Source organism: Capricornis sumatraensis, chromosome 17, assembly GCF_032405125.1.
Source record: "Capricornis sumatraensis isolate serow.1 chromosome 17, serow.2, whole genome shotgun sequence".
NCBI classification, from domain to species: domain Eukaryota; kingdom Metazoa; phylum Chordata; class Mammalia; order Artiodactyla; family Bovidae; genus Capricornis; species Capricornis sumatraensis.
The window spans coordinates 41755112-41779038 of record NC_091085.1 but is presented as its reverse complement, the minus strand read 5'-3'; the positions used below and the strand labels follow the sequence as shown (position 1 = coordinate 41779038).

At 35.6% G+C, this 23927-nt stretch overlaps 1 protein-coding gene across 2 annotated transcripts in view; it reads left to right on the top strand.

Annotated features, from left to right (window-relative positions):
- Nucleotides 1-23927, top strand: part of AFG2A (AFG2 AAA ATPase homolog A) — a 350747-nt gene that overhangs the window by 121554 nt on the left and 205266 nt on the right. For both annotated transcript variants that reach the window (XM_068990111.1, XM_068990112.1), the window contains one exon: nucleotides 1735-1861. In XM_068990111.1, the coding sequence (XP_068846212.1) occupies nucleotides 1735-1861 (127 nt within the window). The remainder of the gene's footprint in view (nucleotides 1-1734; nucleotides 1862-23927) is intronic.

The following is a 23927-nucleotide window of genomic DNA, read 5'->3' as shown; positions in this document are numbered from 1 at the left end:
TGTCTGACTCTTGGAGACCCCATGGACTGCAGCTTGCCAGACTCCTCCATCCATGCTGTGCTATTCTGAAGTGGTTTCCATTTTCAGTGTTCTCTCTCTTCCCTCTATTTTTTGACTGTCTGATCCCCACTCATTTTTTTAGGTTGTAGGTTAGAAATCATTTCCTCTGGACAGCTCACCTTGACTCTCCCAGGACCTGATCCTGTGACCTTCCATAGCACCTTGTAGCGTAGTACCACAACTAATTATTAGGAAAGTTAGATATAATTATAGGCCTCAGATGTAATCAGTTGGCATTTTTAAATATTTATATGCTTGTAGTCATCATGCAGGAGCCCTAGAGCTTTTGCTAGCGATGTTCCTATCTAACATTTGGATAAGTTTTATCATGGAGCATTTTTGGAAGGATCAGGTCAGCAGATTCATACACCTGCCAATTGTTTACTTGCAGAAATTAGTGCTAACTAAAACAAATCTCACTGGCTTCTCTGATTCTCCTTGCTTGCTCGCAAAGTTTTTTGGCACTGGGAAAGACCATTTCATAAATTGACAGTGTAATTTATATAATAACCTGGAAGAACCAACCATTTAATTGATAGTAATGATTTATATAACAGCCTTATGTATTTGATTAGTGTGAATTAGAGGCTGTTCTCCTGTGTGTCAAGTTTTGGAACTTGTAATGCATGCTGAGATTTAAATTCTTCTGTTTAGAGATCCTGATTACTTTATTACTAAATGTATTATGTGATGATTGTATGAACATTAAGGTGTACTTGCTGTCATGCTAAGACAAGAGTATGGGGTGTGGTTTTCTACCCTTACCCTCCTCTCCCACTCTGAACTGCATCTGGTTGAATTTATACATTTAATACATTTACAGTGTTGTTTCACTCTATAATTGTCCACGCAGATGTTTATTGTGTATTTCTCAGTTCTAAACAAATTTTAGTAAATTCCAGCTAGTGCTAATGAGAATTATTATTTTGAGACTTTGATTGTGTAATATCAGGATTTTGTTCACTATTAAGACCTGTTGGGTTTACTTCTTAAGAATTAGATATTCAGTATTTTTTTTGTGATCAAAGGAAATGACATTAAAGTATAGTTTCTCCAGGAGTAGCTTTGTAATTGACCTAGAACATGAACAAAAGCAACAAAATAAAATGCTTTTTTTTGCCTGCCTCTCCAGATAAGTGTATTGTGGTGACTCCTTATCTGCTGATATGTTTAAATATACTCTTAATATTTCTGAAAATATCAAGATAGGTCAAAAATACCCCATTTGTTATATGTTTGTAAGGAGTTTTCTGTCTCATGTAAGCTGTGAACTTCATGTGAGAATGGATCTGTATCTTACTCATTTGTTTATTCCCAATTCTTGTCAGTTTAATTGCCATATAAAATGTAAATATCAATTAAGTAATTATGTATTTGATGAAGCTTTAAAAAATAATCTCATATCTTACTTCCCAGATCTTTTATATTTGATGCTTTTTAGCATTTCATTCTTAGGGAGAAAATAATCATGGTTGATGATGGAAGAAAAGAAATTATTTCAATCTAGTTAGTTCTTGAATATGATAATTCAACAAGTAATGAATTCTGAAGCATGCATTTTATAATTTGAAAAAGACATAATGTTTCTTGGTACAGAATATACAGTGTTTTTAAGATAGTAGAGTGTTTGGGGATAGGTAAATAGATTTTTAAAACTGTGTTTTTAAAAATCAGTTCTTCAGGTGCTGGGAATGTAGCTGATCGTGTCTTGGCTCAGCTCTTGACGGAAATGGATGGCATTGAACAGTTAAAGAATGTGACAGTTTTGGCAGCTACCAATCGTCCAGATAGGATAGACAAGGTAAGGAAAGAAGGCTGTGTGGGTGTTGTATAATCAAGAACTGGATCATTTGATTATATTGGGTTCTTTTTTTTTCTGTCAAACTACTTTTTAATCAGTTTGTCATTTAGAGGATATTGAAAGATCTTTAAAGGAAATGAGAACAGAGAAAAAGTTTTGTTTGTTTTTATTGCTTATGGTTTGGTATTAATGAAACTACTTTATTATCCCTTGAGTTTCTTCTCCCTCACTGTTGCATTAAACTCTCAATATAGTTCCCTATGGTATTGAAGTTCTGAAATTCTTTTTGTGTTTCATCTGATTTATTTTGAGAAGTTTTTTTTTAATATTTTCATTCATATTAGGATAAAATTCTGGATATTCACTAAGTAGTTAGACTCAAGTTATTTTCAACAGTTTTCTAGAGGTCCTGACCTAGCAATTGCTCTCAGAGTAAATAGAATCAAAATGATAATGAGTTTTATTTCTGTTAAGAAGTTACTTAGATTATACCATTAAATTAAGCTATATAGGTACAAAATTAATACTATCTAGCTGATGGGAAGAGCTGACTCATTTGAAAAGACCCTGATGCTGGGAAAGATTGAGGCAGGAGGAGAAGGGGACGACAGAGGATGAGATGGTTTGATGACATCACCAACTCAATGGACATGAGTTTGGGTGAACTCCAGGAGTTGGTGATGGACAGGGAGGCCTGGCGTGCTACAGTTCATGGGGTCACAGTCGGAAATGACTGAGCGACTGAACTGAACTGATTGCTACCACCATTTTTCCCCCAAGTCATGTTTTAACAAATGAGTTCACTTAAATTTTAAGAGCCTAATTTATACTTAATGTATAATTTTTTAACAAGGGTCTAAATTGAGTGTAAAATTTACTCCCAGGGCATCAACCAGTTTATCAGCTTTTGTTAATGTTATTGCCTCATGTACATGACCTTATAAACTTTTTCCTCCTTGTGCACATATATACAGACTTTCAGTTTTAAATATGGGATTAAAAAAATCATCTTTTTGAAAATATGAAGGTAGGTTTTATATGGGAAGAAAGCCTTGCTTTCATTCAATTTGGTATTTTGCTATGTTATGAAGTCCTTTGGTTAAATGCAGATGAGAAAGCTTTGAACCTTAATAAATTAAATTGTTCCCTTCCTGATTCAGTGTTTTATAAGAAGCTGGTTGAGTTATGAACATCTGTAGGATGTGGGTTCATACCCAGGCATTTCTCATGTCTATTAAAGATAGGACTATATCTTAACAAGAATTATAGAAAGTGCTAAAAGATACCTTAAAGATGACCTAATCCAACCTTTTGGTTTCAGTGACTCTAGAAGAATCATCTTTTTCCTGGTAAATACATATTGTATTTTATGATCTTTATCTCCTAGTTACTATGGCTAATAAGCTTGAAAATTTTCTTAGATTTCTTTCCCTGTAGTGTCTAATCTAATGGCCCTCTTTGGTATTTTAGTGTTGTATGTCTTGATGTTAGACACATTTCTTGAAGTAGGATTTGGGGCTTACTGTAAACTTCTTGGGTTCTTCTAAATCAAGCTATATGACTGAGCTTGATTAGTGCATGTATTAAGTTTGTCTTACTGTGTAACAAGTTACCTCAAATTTAACAGCTTCACACAATATTTATTACTATTTCTCTAGGTAAGTCAAAATCTGGGCATGGCAGATGCTCAGGAATTACAAACACTCTTAATATCTTAATTTAAGTATGTTCATCTAAGATTAGTTTGGTAAAAATGTTGTATTTCTAAATTTTAAAAAATGAATCAAAGTATATACATATGTATGTGTATATGATGCATGCTCAAGAACTCAACAAGTTGTTGGCCAACTATGTTCTTGTCCTTACTTGGTATTCCTCACCTAATTGTGGCTACATTCAATTCTTGTGATTGTAGACCTAAGAACTAAGTTTCCTTTCTAGCTGTCACCTAGGAACCACTCTCAGCCCCTTGAGACTTGCATGGCCTCTTCCATTGTCCCAAGATAGCAATGGAGAATCTCCATCATATTTTATCCATCTTATGCTTTAAATTTCTATTGCCAGAAAAAGCCTAATTAGTGTCATTTTAAGTCGCACCTGATCAAGTTAGGTCCATCAAGGAAAGTCTCTTCACCTTCTAGTCAGCTGGTTCAGGACCGTTTTACATTTGCAAACCCCTTCACAATAGCATCTTGACTGAGCTAGAATTCTTCCTGCCACAGTACTCTTCAGCTTCTTCTCCAGCCCCTATGTGAGTTCTCTTCTGGGCACTAAGAATAACTTCTAACTTTCACAGAGACCAACTTATCTTTGCCATTCATTTGATTGGGTACAAACCTGCTCCTTTGAAATATTCTTTTCTGTGGAGTCTGTCGTCTTCACATAGAGTATTTCTGTGCCTTGCCTTGTCCAGATATATCTTCAATTATACATATAATCTCTCTTAAAGTAGAAATGGTTAAATGAATTTAAACTCCTTTATTTAAAGGATACATTTTTCATGTTCTTTATAACAGTAAGCCTGTTGTTTAATACAGTGAAATTGTTGATGTCATCTCTTTTGCTAACTTTTTGCTCTATAAAACCTACATCGAACCTCAACCTCTTGTGTTTTGCATGGAGGTGAAATTTATCCTAGTTTTTACCTCCACGTGGTAGAAAAGACCTAAAGAAGTTTTTAAGATAAACCTGGAGATTACAAGTTATCTTGTGTCACTCTAAGGTTTTGGACCTTTATTCGCCTTCATTTTAGAATACGTCAAATACCAATACCCAGAGGTAATGGTAGATGGCTTCCATTCTTTTAGGGATAATTTTGTTTGTGGATATCTTTGCTCTCTTGGAGAAAATGCTTAACCACTTTGGGCAGAACTTGTCTCCAAAGGTGGGAGATTGAAGGGAGGGAAGTGGTTCTTTTATGCTTTATTTTTGCATTGTTTTTAATGCGTTTATTGCTTGCTAGTAATATTTGCCTTTGGACGCAGATGCTCTGTTTTATTATGGCAACTCATAAGTGGCAACCTGCAGTATCACAGACTTTGAGAAATTAAAGTTGGGGAAATAACTTGCCAAAATTCTTGTCATGTTTTTGATCTTTTATAAAATATTAACGTCTTGGTTCTAAAATCACCTAATTGTTGAAAATGTGTGTTTTAAGTACCAGTATTGTTACACACTGGTAATGACTTTTGACTAATTAACCTTTGCTTCTAGATGCATCAGAGAGGTGCAAACATATACAAACACATATATGTATATATGTGTATTTATAAGTATGCTTGTTTGTGTGTATGCATGCATCATATACACACACATATGTATATACTTTGATTCATTTTTTAAAATTTAGAAATACAGCATTTTTACCAAACTAATCTTAGATGAACATATTTAAATTAAGATAGTAAGAGTGTTTTTAATTCTATGCTGAAACTTAATTTTCTAGGTCAGAGGATCTAAAGGCCTTTACTACTCAAATTTTTCAAAATCGGTAGTATCTAATTTGTAATAGATGAAATTATATAATTATGACTGGCAGCAAAGCAAAACTGGTAAATGGAAAAAATATTTTGTGATAAAACAATAGCTTCAAGATCATCAAATGATACATGGTGTGCTTTCAAGTACAACTCTGAATTTAGTACATTGAACCATGGTCTAAATGTTCTGCATATGTTCTATAGTTGTGCAAAAGACAGTACCTTAAATAGGCAGTGATTTTTGTAAAAATGTTTTAAACATTTTCTATTTCAAGTAGAATTCCATATTCATATTTAGTATGAATTTTTTATTAACTATACTTCTCTTATTACTCAGATGATATAAGCTATATCAAAGGTGTATTTTCTAGATTTTTTTAATGAACTGTTATATTATTTGTTTATTATTTAATAGTACTTTTGGAAAAAAACGGTTTTAGCACATGTGTGATTAGAACATGGTTTTCAAAATGTGCCCTGAATGTGTTGTTAGAAACAAAGCAGTCTTAAGAGATGATTTAACAAAGAACAACTTCCTGTTATGAAATGCATAGACGTAGTTTTCACCACCTGTCTTGTCTGGGAAAAACAGTAGTAGGAAGAGAATAGGCGACAGGAGAATTAAAGTAAATTTCCTGTGCTGATGCTGAAAGGTAGAGTTTTTTTTTGACGTAAATCTGGAAAGAAGAAGGATTGTTCTAATATGAAAGATATGATGCAGTTAGTCTAACTTGGGTACATTTAATTAAGGGGTTTGGCCATGTAAATTAGCTTGCATACTTTACAATCCTGTTGCCTGTTGACTTACAACCTCTGTATCATGATGACCTTAAGTTAGTATATTGGAATGGAAAGAATTCTTGGACTGTCAGAGAAGTGAAATTGATATCATTCTGTGTCCCATATATTGTGCATTTTTAGTATCTTTTTTGGACAATATTTCAGTTCCATATAGCCTGGGGATACTAAAGCTGGAGTTTCCTGAGGATTCAGCAAGGGAAGTGAGACACATACCTTAAGAATCACATTATCCTACTTCCTGCTATGTCATGTTTACATGTTAAGCACATTAGCTGCAATGTAGCTCTCTAGGCTGAGTGAAGTGATTGCTTGGAGTCTCCAGTGGTATACTGAAGCCACCATAGACCTTTTACCCACTTACCCTCGTCTTTCAGCTTTTAGGTGAGTGAAGAGAGGTTGCATCCTTTAGAGCCCGTTTTACATTAAGAATGACAGAATGTGAAGGTCAGATGAAGATAAATGAGATTGTGATGTCAGGTCATTGCACTTTTAGATTGATGATGGCCTGGATTTACGCAACATCAGGAAACAGAGCAACAAATAATTATTTTTGATGCCCAAATAATGGTTTAAAGCTCAAACTCTGGGAGTTTATATTGTTCTTTGTTAGGCGGTAGCTTACATAGCACCTTTAGAAGAGTATAGTGTTCAGTCCATGGTGTTTCATGCATTTATGTTGGATATTAAGGAAGAAATGATCATGTTTTCTTACCCTAGTGTTAAACAAGGTTCAGAATGGTTTAATTTTATGAATATTTTAAAATATAGTCCCTTTGGCTACTTTTAGTACTGATGCTTGGTATGGCTGCTTTTAGTACTGATGCTTGGTATATAACAGGCTCTCAATAATGATTACTACTATAATGATTATATCTAGCCTGAAACCTAGTTTTCTTATAATAGTAAATTTGTAGAATGTTAAAAATTATGCTCTAAGCCATCTATGGAAGAGATTGCATAATTGAGGACATTTTTGTAAATTATGTAGAGGTCGTGAGTGATTCAGTATTCAAAATTATTTTCTAACTTAGTATTTTAACTCATGGAAGTTATAAACTGGAATTAATTTTCCTCCTAGTTTTTCTGAAAGACAGGTTGATTGGTTAAATATAGCATAATATTTTTATTTCTTAAATACTATAAATTAAAAGTTGACTTTATTGATATCTCTGTAACATGGAAAAATTAGCATGTTTAGAAATGTCAGCAGATGAGAAACTAAATAGATGAGAAGCTAAATATATGTAGCTTCCAATTTTCAAATGAATATGTATTCCAGAAATACCTTCAGACAGGTTAAAAATACATTTGTGAACAGTTTTCCTCTCCACCCTTCCTAGTTATAAATTAAAAGTCCTATTCATTTGTTACTGCTGTTCTCAGATAAGTCAGAACTAAAGAACAAGCTGCTTGATCTAAGAAAAATTAAAAGTTTAAATGAATCATAATTCTTTACTTTCCTGTAAGTATTTACAGGATGCTTTTTGATCTTTGGGCTTCCCTAGTGGCTCAGACGGTAAAGCGTCTGTCTGCAGTGCAGGAGACCTGGGTTTGATCCCTGGGTTGGGAAGATCCCCTGAAGAAGGAAATGGCAGCCCACTCCAGTATTCTTGCCTGGAAAATCCCATGAACCACGGAGCCTAGTAGGCTACTGTCCATGCGGTCGCAAAGAGTCGGACACAGCTGAGTGACTTCCCTTTTCACTTTTTGATCTTTAATATTTATCAAAATGATATGGAGAGTCTTAGAGTGTTAGAAGGTGAGCCACAGTGTGGTCGGATGTGGGAGGCTTCTTGCAAGGTCATTGGTCAGATGTGGGAGGCTTCTTGCAAGGTCATTTTCCATTTTCAGTTTTACCATCATTTGCAAGAAGTAGTTTTGTTATTGTTGCTGTTTGTGTGTGGGTTTTTTTGTTTTTTTAAAAGTGTTAAGTGTTTTCAGTATATTTATTATGGCAGCAGTTAACAAGGGTTTCAGCTTCAGGAACGGGGGAACGGAATTTTGTCAGAGGTGGTATGCATATGTGAGTCATGTCTCATTTAGAGATTAAGATAAAGACTGTCCTTCCCAGGGGTCAGCAAACTATGGCCTGTGTGCCAGATCTGTTATCACTTGTTATTTTGCATCTCATGACCTAAGAATGGTTTTTACTTATTTAAATGGTTGACAAAAAAGGTAATTTTTGTGATGTGAAAATGATATGAAATTCAAATTTCAGGCCTCATAAATAAAGCTTTACTGGTACAAGGTTACACTATTTTTTTTTTTTCAGATTTTAAAGCTTCTATATTATACTGGAATATAATCATTTAACAGTGTGATAGTTTCAGCTACACAGCAAAGGACTTAGCTATACATGGATACACATGCATGTGTCCATTCTCCCCCAAACTCCCTTCCCATCCAGGCTGCCACATAGCATTGATCAGTGTTCTCATGCTATACAGTAGGACCTTGTTGGTTATCCATTTTAAATATAGCAGCTGCTGCTGCTAAGTCACATCAGTTGTGTCCAACTCTGTGTGACCCCATAGATGGAAGCCCACCAGGCTTCTCTGTCCCTGGGATTCTCCAGGCAAGAACGCTGGAGTGGGTTGCCATTTCCTTCTCCAGTACATAAAAGTGAAAGTGAAGTCGCTCAGTCGTGTCCGACTCTTAGCGACCCCATGGACTGTAGCCTACCAGGCCCTTCCGTTCATGGGATTTCCCAGGCAAGAGTACTGGAGTGGGTTGCCATTGCCTTCTCCGAATATAGCAGCTAAGTTACACTAATTTTTGATGTATTGTCTGTGGTTTCATTTGCACTACTTAGTAGTTATGGTAGAGACCTATGACTTATAAAGCTTAAATTTTCACTTGGAACTTTGTAGAAAAAGTTTACTGACCATTGGTCTATCCTTGTAAGCTTTTAGCAGTTTACTAAAGTCTCTAATGTCCATTGTTCACACAAGAACCACAACGTTTTTCTAAAGGTTGTTTAAATATATTATTTCATAAATATATATGACCCATAAATATGGGTCAATATGCTGAGGTTAAAATAAACCAATAATAGTAGAGGGATTGTATTAACTTTTTGTTCTTTAAAGTACCTTCAATATCTTCTTGAGCTTTTTTAATATTTCATCTTTAAAATACATTTTCTTGGGCTAAATCATTATTTTTCCAACTGAATGACTTACCAAAATCCATAAATATGGAAGCAAAATTTTTATTATATGAAAAAATAGTATTCATGACATCTCAGTCTTAAAGTTACATTGTTTTTTTGCTTTCTATAATTGTGAGTTGAAAGACCTTTGTAGTGTTTTCATTGTTGAGATTTTCAGACTAGATGTTTAAATTTTGAGGAGTTAAGACTCTGTAATCACAGATAGCTGCTTTGTACCTGATTTTGCCTTTTCATTTGTTTATGTGTGCCCCAGTGTGCCTGCTGGCTTCCCTGATAGCTCCTGCAATGCAGGAGACTCCAATTCAATTCCTGGGTCAGGAGATCTACTGGAGAAGGGATAGGCTACTTATTCCAGTATTCTTGGACTTCCCTGGTGGCTCAGCTGGTAAAGAATCCACCTGCAATGTGGGAGACCTGGGTTCGATCCCTGGCTTGCGAAGATGCCCTGGAGAAATGAAAGGCTACCCACTCCAGTATCCTGACCTGGAGAATTCCATGAACTGTATAGTTCATGGGGACACGACTGAGCGACTTTCACTTTCACTTTTTAGTAAATAACATTTGATTATGTCACCATGCAAATGAGAGTCTGTTTAATCTTCTGTTAGGGCTTCCCTGGTGGCTCAGATGGTAAAGCGTCTGCCTGTAATGAGGGAGACTTGGGTTTGATCCCTGGATTGGGAAGATCCTCTGGAGAAGGAAATGGCAACCCACTCTAGTATTCTTGCCTGAAAAATCCCATGGATGGAGGAGCCTGGCAGGCTACAGTCCATGAGGTTGCAAAGAGTCGGATATGACTGAGCGACTGAACTGAACTGAATCTTCTGTTAGCGTAATAATAAAGGACATATTGTCCTTGCTACACACATTCTAAAAAAATTATTATTTTTTTAAGATTAGAAAACAACTAGGACAATTTAGTAGTCTAGTTATGCTTCTGATATATTGACCCTGTTATAAAATTTCTACCCCTCATTTCTCCATTCTTTGTTTATTACTCACCTATACTGATGAGGAGTATGTTAACTCGTGAAATAGACCACTTTATCTTTGACTCAGACTACTAGGAAACTCTATTCTGCTAAATAAGCAGCTGTTTTTCTGCCTAAAGCATCTGCATACCAGCCTGATTCTACTCCAAAATGCTATAAAGAACAGTTTTTATTACCTCTTCTATGTAGTTATTTATATTTGAAAACTGTATTCTGTGTCTTATTTTTACATTCCGCCTCACAAACCAGTCTTTATGTCCTCCAGGCTTGGCATTTTGTTTTATTTCATATGATACCTTTATTGCATCTTCAGAAATCTTACCCTTGTTGTAGATACCACAATTTCAGAAAGAGAAAATAAAAAGCATTCAAATTGGAAAGCAAGATGTTAAAACTGTCACCATTTTACAGATGACATGATATTGTATATAGAAAACCCCAAAGACTCCACCAAATAAAGTATTAGAATTAATACTAGTAATTAGTAATTAGTAAATTATCAGGATACAATATTAATATACAAGTATCTGTTACATTTCTATATATTAACAAAAAACTATCAGAGAAACTAAGAAGGCTCTTCCATTTACAGTTGCATCAAAAATAAAATACTTAGAAATTAGTTTAAACAAGGAGGTGAAGACCTGTACTCTAAAAGTTATAAGCTGTTAATGAAGGAAATTAAATATGACTCAAATGGAAAGATATACTGTGCTTATGGATTAAAAGAATTAATATTTTAAAATGTCCCTACTATCCACATCAGTCTCAGAGTCAATCCCTATCAAAATTCCAGGGGAATTTTTCATAGAGCTAGAACAAATAATCCTGAAAATCTGTATGAACTCATAAAGGATAGCCAAAGCAGCCTTGTGAGAGAAGAACCAAGTAGCAGTCATCATGCTCCCTGATTTCTAACTATACTACAAAATGTAGTAATCAAAACGATATGATACTGGCACAGAAATAGACATATCGATCAACGCAGCAAAATAGAGAACCTAGATATAAACCTATGCTTGTATAGTCAACTTAATTATGTCAGTGGTGTCAAGAATGTACATTGGGGAAAAGACAGTCTCTTCAATAAATGATGTTGGGAAAACTGGACAGCAGCATGTGAAAGAATCAAACTGGATCACTTTCTTATACTAAGTGCAAATAAACTCAAAATAGATTAAAATATAAGACCTAAAATTACAAAAGTCCTAGAAGAAAGCATAGTAAGTTCTTTAAGATTGGTCTTAGCAATATTTTTTGAATCTGCCTTCTGAGGCAAAGGCAACAAAAGCAAAATAAACAGATGGGACTACATCGAAATAAAAGCTTTTGCACAGTGAAAAAAAACTATCAATAAAATGAAAAGGCTACCACCTGCTGAATGGGAGAAGATATTAGCAATGATATATCCAATAAGGGAGTAATATTCAAAATGTTCAAAGAACTGATACAAGTCAACATCAGTAAACAACTCAGTTAAAAACTGGGCAAAGAATACACATTTTTCCAAAGTGGAGACAGATGACCAACAGATACATGAAATGATGCTCAACATCATAGTCATCAGGGAACTGCAAATTAAAGCCACAATGAGATATTGCCTTATACCTGTCAGAATGCTATTATAAAGAAGATAACAGGTATTAGCAGAGATTAAATAGATACTGCCATATTACTCAGAAATTCCACTTCTCAGTATTTATTTGAGAAACAGAAACACTGATATAAGAAGAGAGATGCATCCCAGTGCTTATTGCAGCATTATTTACAACAGCCAAGGTAAGGAAGCAACGTAAGTGCTCGATGATAAGTGAGTGGATAAAGACATGAGATGTAGATACTGTATACACATACACATAGGGGCTTCAGTGCTAAAGAATCCACCTGCCAATGTAGGAGATGGGGGTTTGATCCCTCAGTCGGGAAGATAACCTGGAGTAGGAAATGGCAACTCACCTAGTATTTTTGCCTGGAAAATTCTGTGGACAAAGGAGCCTGGTAGACCATAGTCCTTGAAGTCACAAGAGTCAGTCATGACTGAGCATGCATGCATGCATACACACACACACACACACACACACACACACACACGGAATATTACTAAGCCATAAAAACTATAATCTTGCCATTTGGGACAACTTGGATGAACCTATAGTGTGTTACAGAGAAGGCAGTGGCACCCCACTTTTTCCATGCCTGGAAAATCCCATGGACGGAGGAGCCTGGTGGGCTGCAGTCCATGGGGTCGCTACTAGTCGGACACGACTGAGCGACTTCACTTTCACTTTTCACTTTCATGCACTGGAGAAGGAAATGGCAACCCACTCCAGTGTTCTTGCCTGGAGAATCCCAGGGACGGGGGAGCCTGGTGGGCTGCCGTCTCTGGGGTGGCACAGAGTCGGACGCGACTGAAGCGACTTAGCAGCAGCATAGTGTGTTATGGTAAATGAAAAACGTCGGAAAGATAAATACTGTATTTCACTTACATGTGAAACCCAAAAAGCATAACAAATGAACAGACTTAACAAAACAAATAGACTCATAGATACGAAGAATAAACTGGTGGTTGCTAGAGTAGAGGGAGAAGGAGATGGCAACCCACTCCAGTGCTCTTGCCTGGAGAATCCCACGGACAGAGGAGCCTGGTGGGCTGTCGTCTATGGGGTCACACAGAGTTGGACACGACTGAAGTGACTTAGCAGCAGAGTAGAGAGGAGTGAGGGGATAGGTAAAATAAGTGAAGAGGATTAAAGGTTATAAACTTCCAAGTATAAGATAAGTAAGTCATAAAGGTATAATTGTACAGCATAGGAAATATAGTCAATAACATTGTTATAACTTTGTGTAGTGACATTAAGTAGATTTATTATGATGATCAAATGTATAAAAATGCCAAGTCACTATTTTGTGTACCTGAGCCTAATATAATATTGGAAGTCAGTTATACTTCAATTAAAATGGCATGAATAACTGATACATACAACATGAGTGAAATTCAAGGATATTTCTCTAAGTAAAAGTAGAAAAGATTGTATATTATTCCATTTGTATGAAATTTCTAGAGAAGTCAGACCTGTAAAAATAAAAAGCAGATTATTGTCTGATGCTAACCCTTGGAGAGCAGGAGCAAACCAGTCAATCCTAAAGTCAGCCCTGAATATTCATTGGAAGGACTAGTGCTGAAGCTGAAGCTCCAGTACTTTGGCCACCTGATGCAAAGAGCTGACTCATTGGAAAAGACCCTGGTGCTGGGAAAGATTGAGGGCAACAGGAGAAGGGGATGACAGGATGAGCTGGTTGAATGGCATCACCGTCTCAATGGACATGAGTTTGAGCTAACTCTAGGAGATAGTGAAGGACAGGGAAGCCTGGTATACTGCAGTCCATAAGGTCAAAAAAAGTTGAACATGACTTAGCGACTGAACAACAATAGGCGTGGGAGAAGAGACTGATGGCAAAGCTGCTAAGGGAAATTTTCCAGATTCTGAAAATATTATAAAACTAGATTTTGTTGATGGTTGTACTACAAATATTGAATGTACACTTTAAATGAGTGTAGTTTATGGTACGTAAATTATATCTCGAAATGAGCCTATTTAGGGAAAAAAAATGTGATACAAAGAGATCTTGGTTTCTAACTCAAGCTCTGTTGTTATCAAACAGTGTATTCTTTGAAATTATTTAGCCTCTCTGGACCTCTATTTCTGTACCTGTCAAAGATGTACTACACAATCTGTGATATGTCTTTAAGGTTCTCAGTTCTTTTATTTTGTGACACAGAAATAGTAATAGAGATTCCAAATGCTGCATTAAGGGTTGATATTTACCAAACAAATTTCTGGAGTTTTTATTTTGTCTTTTGAGGTTTTATGCTCGTTTTTTTTTTTTAAGTGTTTTTTCAGGTATCACCTTTTCAGATGTTCTTGTTTTTGAAAAGTTCCTTTCTTCATACAGGTTATAAAGTAGGCAAATATCATCCAGGTGCAAAAGTGACTTTTCTTTTTAACCACTTGATTGTCAGAAAATGGGGGTGGGGGGAGAGCCATAAATCAGCCTTAAAGGTACTGTTGTGAAATAGAAAACTTAGCTGACAGTTGAAAAACACCTTAACTTCTTCCCTGAAAATTTATTACTCTTTAAAAAAGGAAAACTTGTTGAGCTGCATATTTTCTCTTTTCATAGTTGTCTGTTCAGCCTGTAATATTTTGGTCTATTTACTATGCTGTTTAAAACCTTCTATTAATGTAAAAATAATTATGAGTTATACCAGAAATGTCTGACTATGATTATTTAGAATTGAGTCCTTTTTAAAGTTGAAAAATCTTCTCTTAGATTATTAATACCTATAGAATCTCATGTTGTAGCCAAGAGCTAAATCTGGAGCCATTTTTTGACTATTTTAAAGTCAAATAGAAGAGCTAGTTTGGTGATTATTTTTAAAGTGCTTATAGAGGGGCAATAGTAATATGCCATATTTTGGTCTGGCATCATATTTTCTTTTGTGTTTGTGTGTTTGGAAGTGGTGTGCAAAAGTATCAGACAGGGGCATATAAGAAAATTCAGCTCTTAAGATTTGTGCCGTCTAATTTGAAATACAGGTAAATTTTGAAGTAGTATAATCATAAAACATGAACAATGTAAACTTTGTATACAGTAATTATTGGTGTATTCATTAGAGTAAATTTGAAAAATGGATTTTAGATCTCATACTTTAGTCTCTATTATCATCTGTGTTCTATATTTGACAGTACATTTGGTACTGCAATTACTCTTTTTGAACACAAGATGGTGATGCTCACCTGAAATGTTTCCTGCATGTAGGATGTATTGCTTTCATTTATTTTAGTCATCAATTACATTTTAATTTATTCATTTATTTTACCTATTGACTGAAGTATAGTTGATTTACAGTATTATGTTAGTTTCAGATATATAGTATAGTGATACAATATTTTAAAATTTATCCTCCATTAACAATTATCAGAATATAATGGTTATAATCCTCAGTACTACACAATATACTTCTGTTGTTTATCTATTTTGTACATAGTAGTTTGTGTTTCTTAATCTGATCATGGCATCTCGTCCCAACACTTTATGGAAAATAGATGGAGAAACAATGGAAACAGTGACATACTTTATTTTGGGGGGCTCCAAAATCACTGCAGATGGTGACTGCAGCCATGAAATTAAAAGACTTTTGCTCCTTGTAAGGAAAGCTATGACCAACCTAGACAGCATATTAAAAAGCAGAGACATTACTTTGCCAATAAAGGTCTGACTAGTCTATGGGGTCGCACAGAGTCGGACACGACTGAAGCGACTTAGCAGCAGCAGCACCAGTCAAAGCTATGGTTTTTCCAGTGTTCATGTATGGATGTGAGAGTTGGACTATAAAGAAAGCTGAGCACCAAAGAATTGATGCTTTTGAACTGTGGTGTTGGAGAAGACTCTTGAGAGTCCCTTAGGACTGCATGAAGACCCAACCAGTCTATCCTAAAGGAAATCGGTCCTGAATACTCATTGGAAGGACTGATTCTGAAGCTGAAACTCCAATATTTTGGCCACCTGATGCAAAGGACTGACTTGCTAGAAAAGATCCTGATGCTGGGAAAGGTTGAAGGCAGGAGGAGAAGGGGATGACAGAGGATGAGATGGTTGAATGGTATCACCCACTCTATGAACATGAGTTTGAGTAAACTCTGGGAATTGGTGATGGACAGGGAAGCCTGGCATGCTGCAGTTGATGGGGGTCGCAAAGAGTCGGACATGACTGAGTGACTGAACTGAACTCTTCTGAGTTTGTATTTCTTAATCCTATACTAACATACCCTCTCCCCTCTTCTCTTTCCCCACTGGTAACCACTGGTTTGTTTTCTGTATATGTGAATGTGTTGCTCCTTTGCTATATGAATTCATTTGTATTGTTTTTTAGATTACAATTATAAGTGGTATCATAACAGTCTTTATCTTTGTCTTATTTCATTGTATATAAATAGTTCATACAACTCAGTATCAAAAAAACTTACAACCTAAATAAAAAATGGGCAGAAGACCTGAATAGACATTTTTCCCAAGAAGACACACAAATAGCTAACAAGACACTTGAAAAGATGTTCAACCTCACTAATTATTAGAGAAATGCAAATAAAAACCATAATGAGATATCACCTCACACTTCTCAGAATGGCTATCGTCAAAAGTTTACAAACAATAAATGTTGGAGAGGATATAGAGAAAAGTGAACCCTTACACTGATGGCATCTGGTCCCATCACTTCATGGGAAATAGATGTGGAAACAGTGTCAGACTGTATTTTGAGGGGCTCCAAAATCACTGCAGATGGTGATTGCAGCCATGAAATTAAAAAATGCTTACTCCTTGGAAGGAAAGTTATGACCAACCTAGATAGCATATTAAAAAACAGAGATATTACTTTGCCAACAAAGGTCTGTCTAGTCAAGGCTATGGTTTTTCCAGTGGTCATGTATGGACGTGAGAATTGGACTGTGAAGTAAGCTGAGCACCGAAGAATTGATGCTTTTGAACTGTGGTGTTGGAGAAGACTCTCGAGAGTCCCTTGGACTGCAAGGAGATCCAGCCTGTCCATCCTAAAAGAGATCAGTCCTGGGTGTTCATTGGAAGGACTGATGCTGAAGCTGAAACTCCAATACTTTGGCCGCCTGATGCAAAGAGTTGACTCATTGGAAAAGACCCTGATGCTGGGAGGGATTTACCGACTCGATGCACATGAGTTTGGTTGGACTCCGGGAGTTGATGGACAGGGAGGCCTGGCGTGCTGCAATTCATGGGGTCGCAAAGAGTCTAACATGACTGAGCGACTGAACTGAACAGAACTTGCACTGATGGTTAGAATGTAAATTGTAGGCACTATGGAAAACAATATAGAGATTCCTCAAAAAATCTAAGAATAGAGTTACCATATGATCCAGCAAGCAATCCTACTCCTGGATATATATCCTTAAAAAAATGCAGAAACTCAATTTCCAAGAAGATGCATGCATTCCAGTATTCATATTATTCAAGATATGAAATAAATATTCACAATAGCTAAGATATGAAAATAACCCATGTCCATAAATAAATGAATAAAGATGTGGTGTATATATATATGTACACACACAATGGATATTACTTGGGATCTGCTGCTGTTAGAGCTTCTGCTCTGCAACTGATAAATGAACAGCTTAAAGGGCTGAGTAGAATTGGTTTTGCTTTAAAAAGTAGTTGAGGGCTTCCCTGTGGCTTAGTGGTAAAGAACCCATCTGCCAAGTGCAGGAGACATGGGTGCTATCCCTGGTCCGGGGAGATCCCCTTTGCTTTGGATCAGTAAAGCTCATGTACCACAACTACTGAGCCTGTGCTTTAGAGCCTGGGAACCACAACTCCTGAGCCCATGTGGTGTAACTACTGAAGCCCGCACACCCTAGAACCCATGCTCCCCAACAGGAGAAGCCACAGAGAGAAGCCAGTGCACCACAGCTAGAGTACCCCCCACTAGCTGCAACTAGAGAAAAGCTCGCGCAACAACGAAAACCCAGCCCAGCCAAAAGTAGATAAAATTATAAATTAAAAAAAAAACAGTGGTTGAAATTTTTGTCTCTTCTTCTGTATAGCTTACTTAACAAACAGTGATTTATGTTTAACTGCAGGTTTATGTAAGTTTGGGTTTGGGGGAGTTGAGAACATTAAGAAAATGGGAATTTGAACAGTGTAGAGAGAACAGTCATTAGGCATATACTGTGCACCAGGCATGTGCTGGGGAATTTGCATATATTATCTAAGTGATTCTTGTTCAATGTAAGCAATCTGTATTTTACACAGTACCAGTGTATTCCTTTGGAGAAGGAAATGGCAACCCACTCCAGTATTCTTGCCTGGAGAATCCCATGGACAGAGGAGCCTGATGGACTGCAGTCCATGGAGTTGCAAAGAGACGTGACTGAAAGGACTTAGGACACAGTGTATTCCTTAACTTGATAAATTGCAGGATTAGTAGTGTGTTCTCTCTCATAAGAACTATGGTATACCATCCGTTTAGTATCCTGTTTTAGTGAAGTTATCAATGTTTGTCTTTTTTTAATAAAAAATTTCTTATATAGTTAAATATATCCTTATCATACATATAGCCACTCTAATCCTAGGTGTTTGTCCAACAGAAATTAAAATATTTGTCCACACAATGACCTTTAAGTTAAACTTTTTAAAGCAGCTTTGTTTGCAATTACCAAAACAGGCCCAAATATCTATCAGTTGATGAATGGATAAAGAACTCATGTTCCTACAGTGAAGTACTGTTCAGCTATAAAAAGACATAAACTGATACATGCAACAAGATGAACGAAATCTTAGAATTGTCATGCAGGATAAAAGAAGACAGGCTACACAGTGTCCCATTCATGGGACAGTGTTCAAAAGGCAGGATGCTGCTGCTGCTGCTGCTAAGTCGCTTCAGTTGCGTCCTACTCTGTGCGACCCCATAGATGGCAGCCCACCAGCCTCCGCCGTCCCTGGGATTCTCCAGGCAAGAATACTGGAGCGGGTTGCCATTTCCTTCTCCAATGCATGAAAGTGAAAACTGAAAGTGAAGTCACTCAGTTGTGCCTGACTCTTCGCAACCCCATGGACTGCAGCCTACCAGGTTCCTCCGTCCATGGGATTTTTCAGGCAAGAGTACTGAAGTGGGTTGCCATTGCTTTCTCCGAAAGGAAGGATGATAGGATCAGAAATTGGATTTGATAGTTGGAGGGAAGGGCCATGGACCACAGAGGGCAATGAGGAAACTTTCTGGAATGATGGAAGTTTGTATTTTGGTTATATATATTTTGTAGTTTGTATTTTGGTTATACTGATGATCAATTGGACTGTACGTGTTTGTCAAAATTTTCTGTCTATAAAACTAAAAATAGATAATTTTACACTATTTAAAGTGAATTTCAATAAATGTGACCATTAAACACATTTGGCGGGAAAAAAAAAGCCACATGTTTTAATTGTAAATGCAAAGGAAGAAAGGTCAACTTTATTTCAGCAACAGTTTCTTCCCAGTAGTACATTTTTGGAGGTAAAGCCTCACACATCCTGGCTCTTTTCCTGGTGTTTGTCTTCTGATAACCCATTTATGCAGACCTTCCTCTGTCAATGCCTCGGTAAGCTCAGAACTACCTCAGCAGATTTTGCTCTCAGACATTGCTACCCAGCTTTGAAGGCAGAAGTAGGTGTTAGAATTTTGATGCTGGGACAGTTAGAGAATTTGGTTTCTTAACAAAAATTTGGCAAACTAGAGATTTTACAAATAAATATTTTAGAGAAGTTATTAAATACCAGTCAGTTAACTTGTTATACATGTATCATGGACAGTTTTTAATCTAGTTTTTATTGTAATAGAGTGTAACTAAAATTATGATAATATACTTTTCCTTCTTATTTTTTTTAAACACTAGATTATACTCTTGTCTCCTGGAGGGGACAATGCAAGTGAATCAGATCAGTGCTTTAGACCAATCATTATACTGCATATCAAGTAATAGTGTTTATCTTCCAGTAACCTTCTAATCTCTTATGCCAATAAAATTTATGGTCCAAAGGTTACATATTTGATGACAGACTTATTTAGTTACATTTTGTTAAGGAGAAAAGTATAAGTCAATCATAATACTCACACCTTTTGGAAATCTTGATTCTCAAACTTTTTTTGTATTAAAGTACAAAAAAGGGGTTATGATCTAATAAAATAAAAACAAGAAGTGGTATAGTTTATGTAAGTAGACAGGTGAAGAAAATTAAATGTTAATGTGTGGGTCAGTAAGCAAAATTATATTTTTAAGTACATTTTAGCATACTTTTGGAGAGTTAAGAGTTCTCCTTCATTAATCCTTTATTTTCAGGCTTAATGATGTACTCATTTCCTCCTCTGGATAAAATGTTAGGTGTGCTCTTTCAAAGGCCAGTGGAAGGCTGATATTTTATTGAGTGCAGCAACTTTATGAGGTTGGCGCTGTTATTGCCCCTGGTTTACAGTTGAGGAAACTATTACTTTAAAAGATTTAAGCAAATTGCCTGTTTCACTGGAGCTGACAGTTTAACAATTCACACAATTTCCAAACTCACACTCCTAACGACTGACTAAATTAATTCTTAAATTCTGTATCAGACTTAATATGTTTGAATTGTTTGCTTATTTAGTACTTTGAGCAGCTTCTGCATTTGCCTTTATTTACCTGAATTCAGTCTCTGATATTTGCATCGTATTACCAGATGGCTGGTAGTGCTACGTGTGTGTGTGTGTTCTCTCTCACAAAAACTATGGGATAACATTAGCTAGTGTAGTACCTTCTGTCCCAGTTTGAGTGAGTCTCCAATTTTCACTTAAAAGAGAGAGGGAAAGGGAAAGAGAAAAGACAAAAGAAAACAGGGAGGGAGAAGTGGAGTTTGCATGGGTTGTATTTGTTGTAATTATGTTTTGTTTATTTGAGTTAGTTGATTAGAATTGAAAAAGTAAATATATGCAAGTAGGTGATTAATTTGCTTTTATTCTTGAAGGAAATTTTAACTGAAGACTTAAACCAATTAGATATAGAATAAACTAAGAAGAGATTGGAAAACTCCTGTGCTGATTGCATGTTTTTTATACATTAAGTTTTATTGGAACACAGCCACACTCATTACTTGTTTGGATGACAGTCTGAAAATGTTTATTGTCTGACCCTTGAAGAAAACCCCTGAACAAATTTTGGGACCCAAACTGTTCAGATAAACTATTTATGGCTTGGATTGTCATGCAATAAATACTTATTGAACATCTTTTATGTGTCAGGCCATGAGCTAAGAGATAGAGAGGCAAAACTAATGTTCTACAAACATGTTTGACTCTCACTTTTATTACTAATTATAACACCAGTTGCAGAAAGGTAGTAGGAGTTATTAGTGCTATGAAATACTCCTAAGACAGACCTAATTTCTGAAGCAATAATAATGCTGTATCTCTTAGGCAATAGCCTTATCAGTTATGACACCATAGATACTTCAGTTCCTTTTCTCTGGTTTTCCTGATTCTCTTCTCGGCTACTCAGTTGTTTATACACACACAGACACACACACACACACACACACACAATTTTCTATCATATAGTTTTCTTACAGTGTTTATTACTCTCTATCTCCCCTTGTCCCAGTGTTAACTCCATAAAGGCAAGGATTACTGTTCTGTTTACTGATGTATTTCAAGTACCTGGAAGACATAGTAAGCAGTTAGCATGAAGCAAACCTGCCTTATATACTCTTCTTAATAGCTATATTAGCTTATTTGGAAAGCATCAGTGTTTTCATATCAGCTATAATTTTGTTGATTGAAAAAAATTTGCAGGGCTAAATTGTGTATCTTTTTGTTTTATATGTTCTTTAAAAGTTAGATAACTTTAGTAAAAATCGTTTTGTGTAGTTGAGTAAAATTATTTATTGAAAAGTGCACACTTTTATGTGCACAATTAAAACTTATGTTAACTGTTCTGATAACCTTGAGGAAGTAATGTGGTTGCACGTTTAATTACTGTTAAAGTAATAATTTCTCATAGAACTTCTTTTTCTCTTAGTTACATTTGTAAGTATGTTTTGCTGATAGTTGATTACTCTGCCTGCATAGTTTGCAAAATTAGTAAGGAGAATGGTATTCTGAAGCCAAGTTTCCATGACTTGATATTTCACATTCACTTTTGTGACCTGAACCTGTATTCCTTCAGACAGTGAGAAAAGCCAAATGTTCTCATAAGCAGTGAGGATTTTCTTCATGGAAAACAAAGACATAAAAGTATATTCCAGATAAAAGTATATTGTGTATATGGAATATTATAGGCAAATCTACCAATATAAATATGAATAAATGCTTTTAAGCATTTCATTGTAGGATTTTGGCTTGGTATTATTTTTAAGGTAAAAATTAAAATAAAAATTGAATATATGAAGGGAATCAGAAAAATCCAGAAATATTACAATTAATTGAGCACGCAACAGCATCTGTAATTCTAATGACCCTGCAAAGTAGTATTTCTGTTTACAGAGATGAGAAAATTTATGTTCAGGGAGATTAATAGCTTGCCATGGTTCAAGAACTAATAAATAATAAAGGCAGTATTGTACGGCTGGACTTTCTGTCTCTGAATACCTTATTTATCCTATAGCATGTCAGTTTCTCCTATATTGTCATGACGTATCCCCCAGATAACTATATTGATACTTCATTTAAAAGTGTTACATATGTACATTTTCACTCTATACTTTTAAAATTTAAGTTTTTGTAACACAGTATGCTTCTAAATAACCTGGAAAGGGTGTTCCATGAAAGGAAATGGTTTCCTAATTTCAGGGAGTGGTGCATGGAGGAAATAAATGCCTCCTTGTCTTTCATTTTAAAGCTAAAGCCATTGCTTCCAATTTTCAGCTGACATATATTCTTCCATTTTACCTCTCTCATCTCACTAGCATACTAGGCATTATATAGCCACATATACACATGCCCATAATCACAGTATGATTTTCAAAATATTTTATTTAAAATATTTAATATTTCAAAAGTTTTTAGTTGAAAGTACTGTGTATAAGAACATTGACCAAAGACATCTTTATTATATAAGCCGAATGCTGAAGAAAGTGGGATGTTATATGGTACTTTTTATGACTGTAGTATATATTGTTCATATCATTAACTGGAATTAGCCAGCCATGTTAGCCAAGAAATTGAGATAACATAACTAAGTAGCCCTTTATATAAAATTCATTTCTACTTTTACTAAATTCAGATGTTTAGTTGTTTTAAGAATAAATACTTAGTTCATTTAGTGAGTTTTCCATTTTTAAAGCATTAAGAAATAATGTATTGTTTTCACTGAGACTTGAGGGTAAATGACCTATGAACCCTTGTAATCTGGTTTAGTATAAAATTTGATGTTATCTTGTTATATAGACATCTACATTCTCAAATAGCTCTCAGATTTTACGTTTAGTAAAGACACTGAAAAGGCTTATTAAACTTTTTACTTAATAAAAGGCTGAGAAACCAAAGGGCAGTGAAGGGATTAGCATTTCTGATAATGGTTATACATTCAAGTCTTGTGGTAGCATATGGAAAAGAATCCTAGTCTTAAAAAATTGGGAAATTTAAGTTTTAATATTATATTTGATTCTCTAACTTTTAAGTGACTCCTTATAGCTGCTTCTCATTTCTGCCTCTTTTTCATCACAAATTTAACTTTTCCCCTTTTAGAGTAGATCATAAAACCAAAAAAGAGTGAAAGGTTAATTATAATATTGTAGTAAAATTATTTTGTATGTATTTAAACATTAATGTGTGTGTGTATGTGTGTGTTTAGTTGCTTAGTCATGTCCGATTCTTTGTGACCCCATGGACTGTAGTCCCCCAGGCTCCTCTGTCCATGGGATTTCCCAGGCAAGAATACTGGAATGGGTTGCCATTTCCTTCTCGAGGGGATTTTCCTGACCCAGGGCCTGAACCCACGTCTCCTGTGTCTCCTGCATTGACAGGCAGATTCTTTACCCATTGAGCAATTAACCCAAATATGACACATTTAAACATTATTTGAATGTTA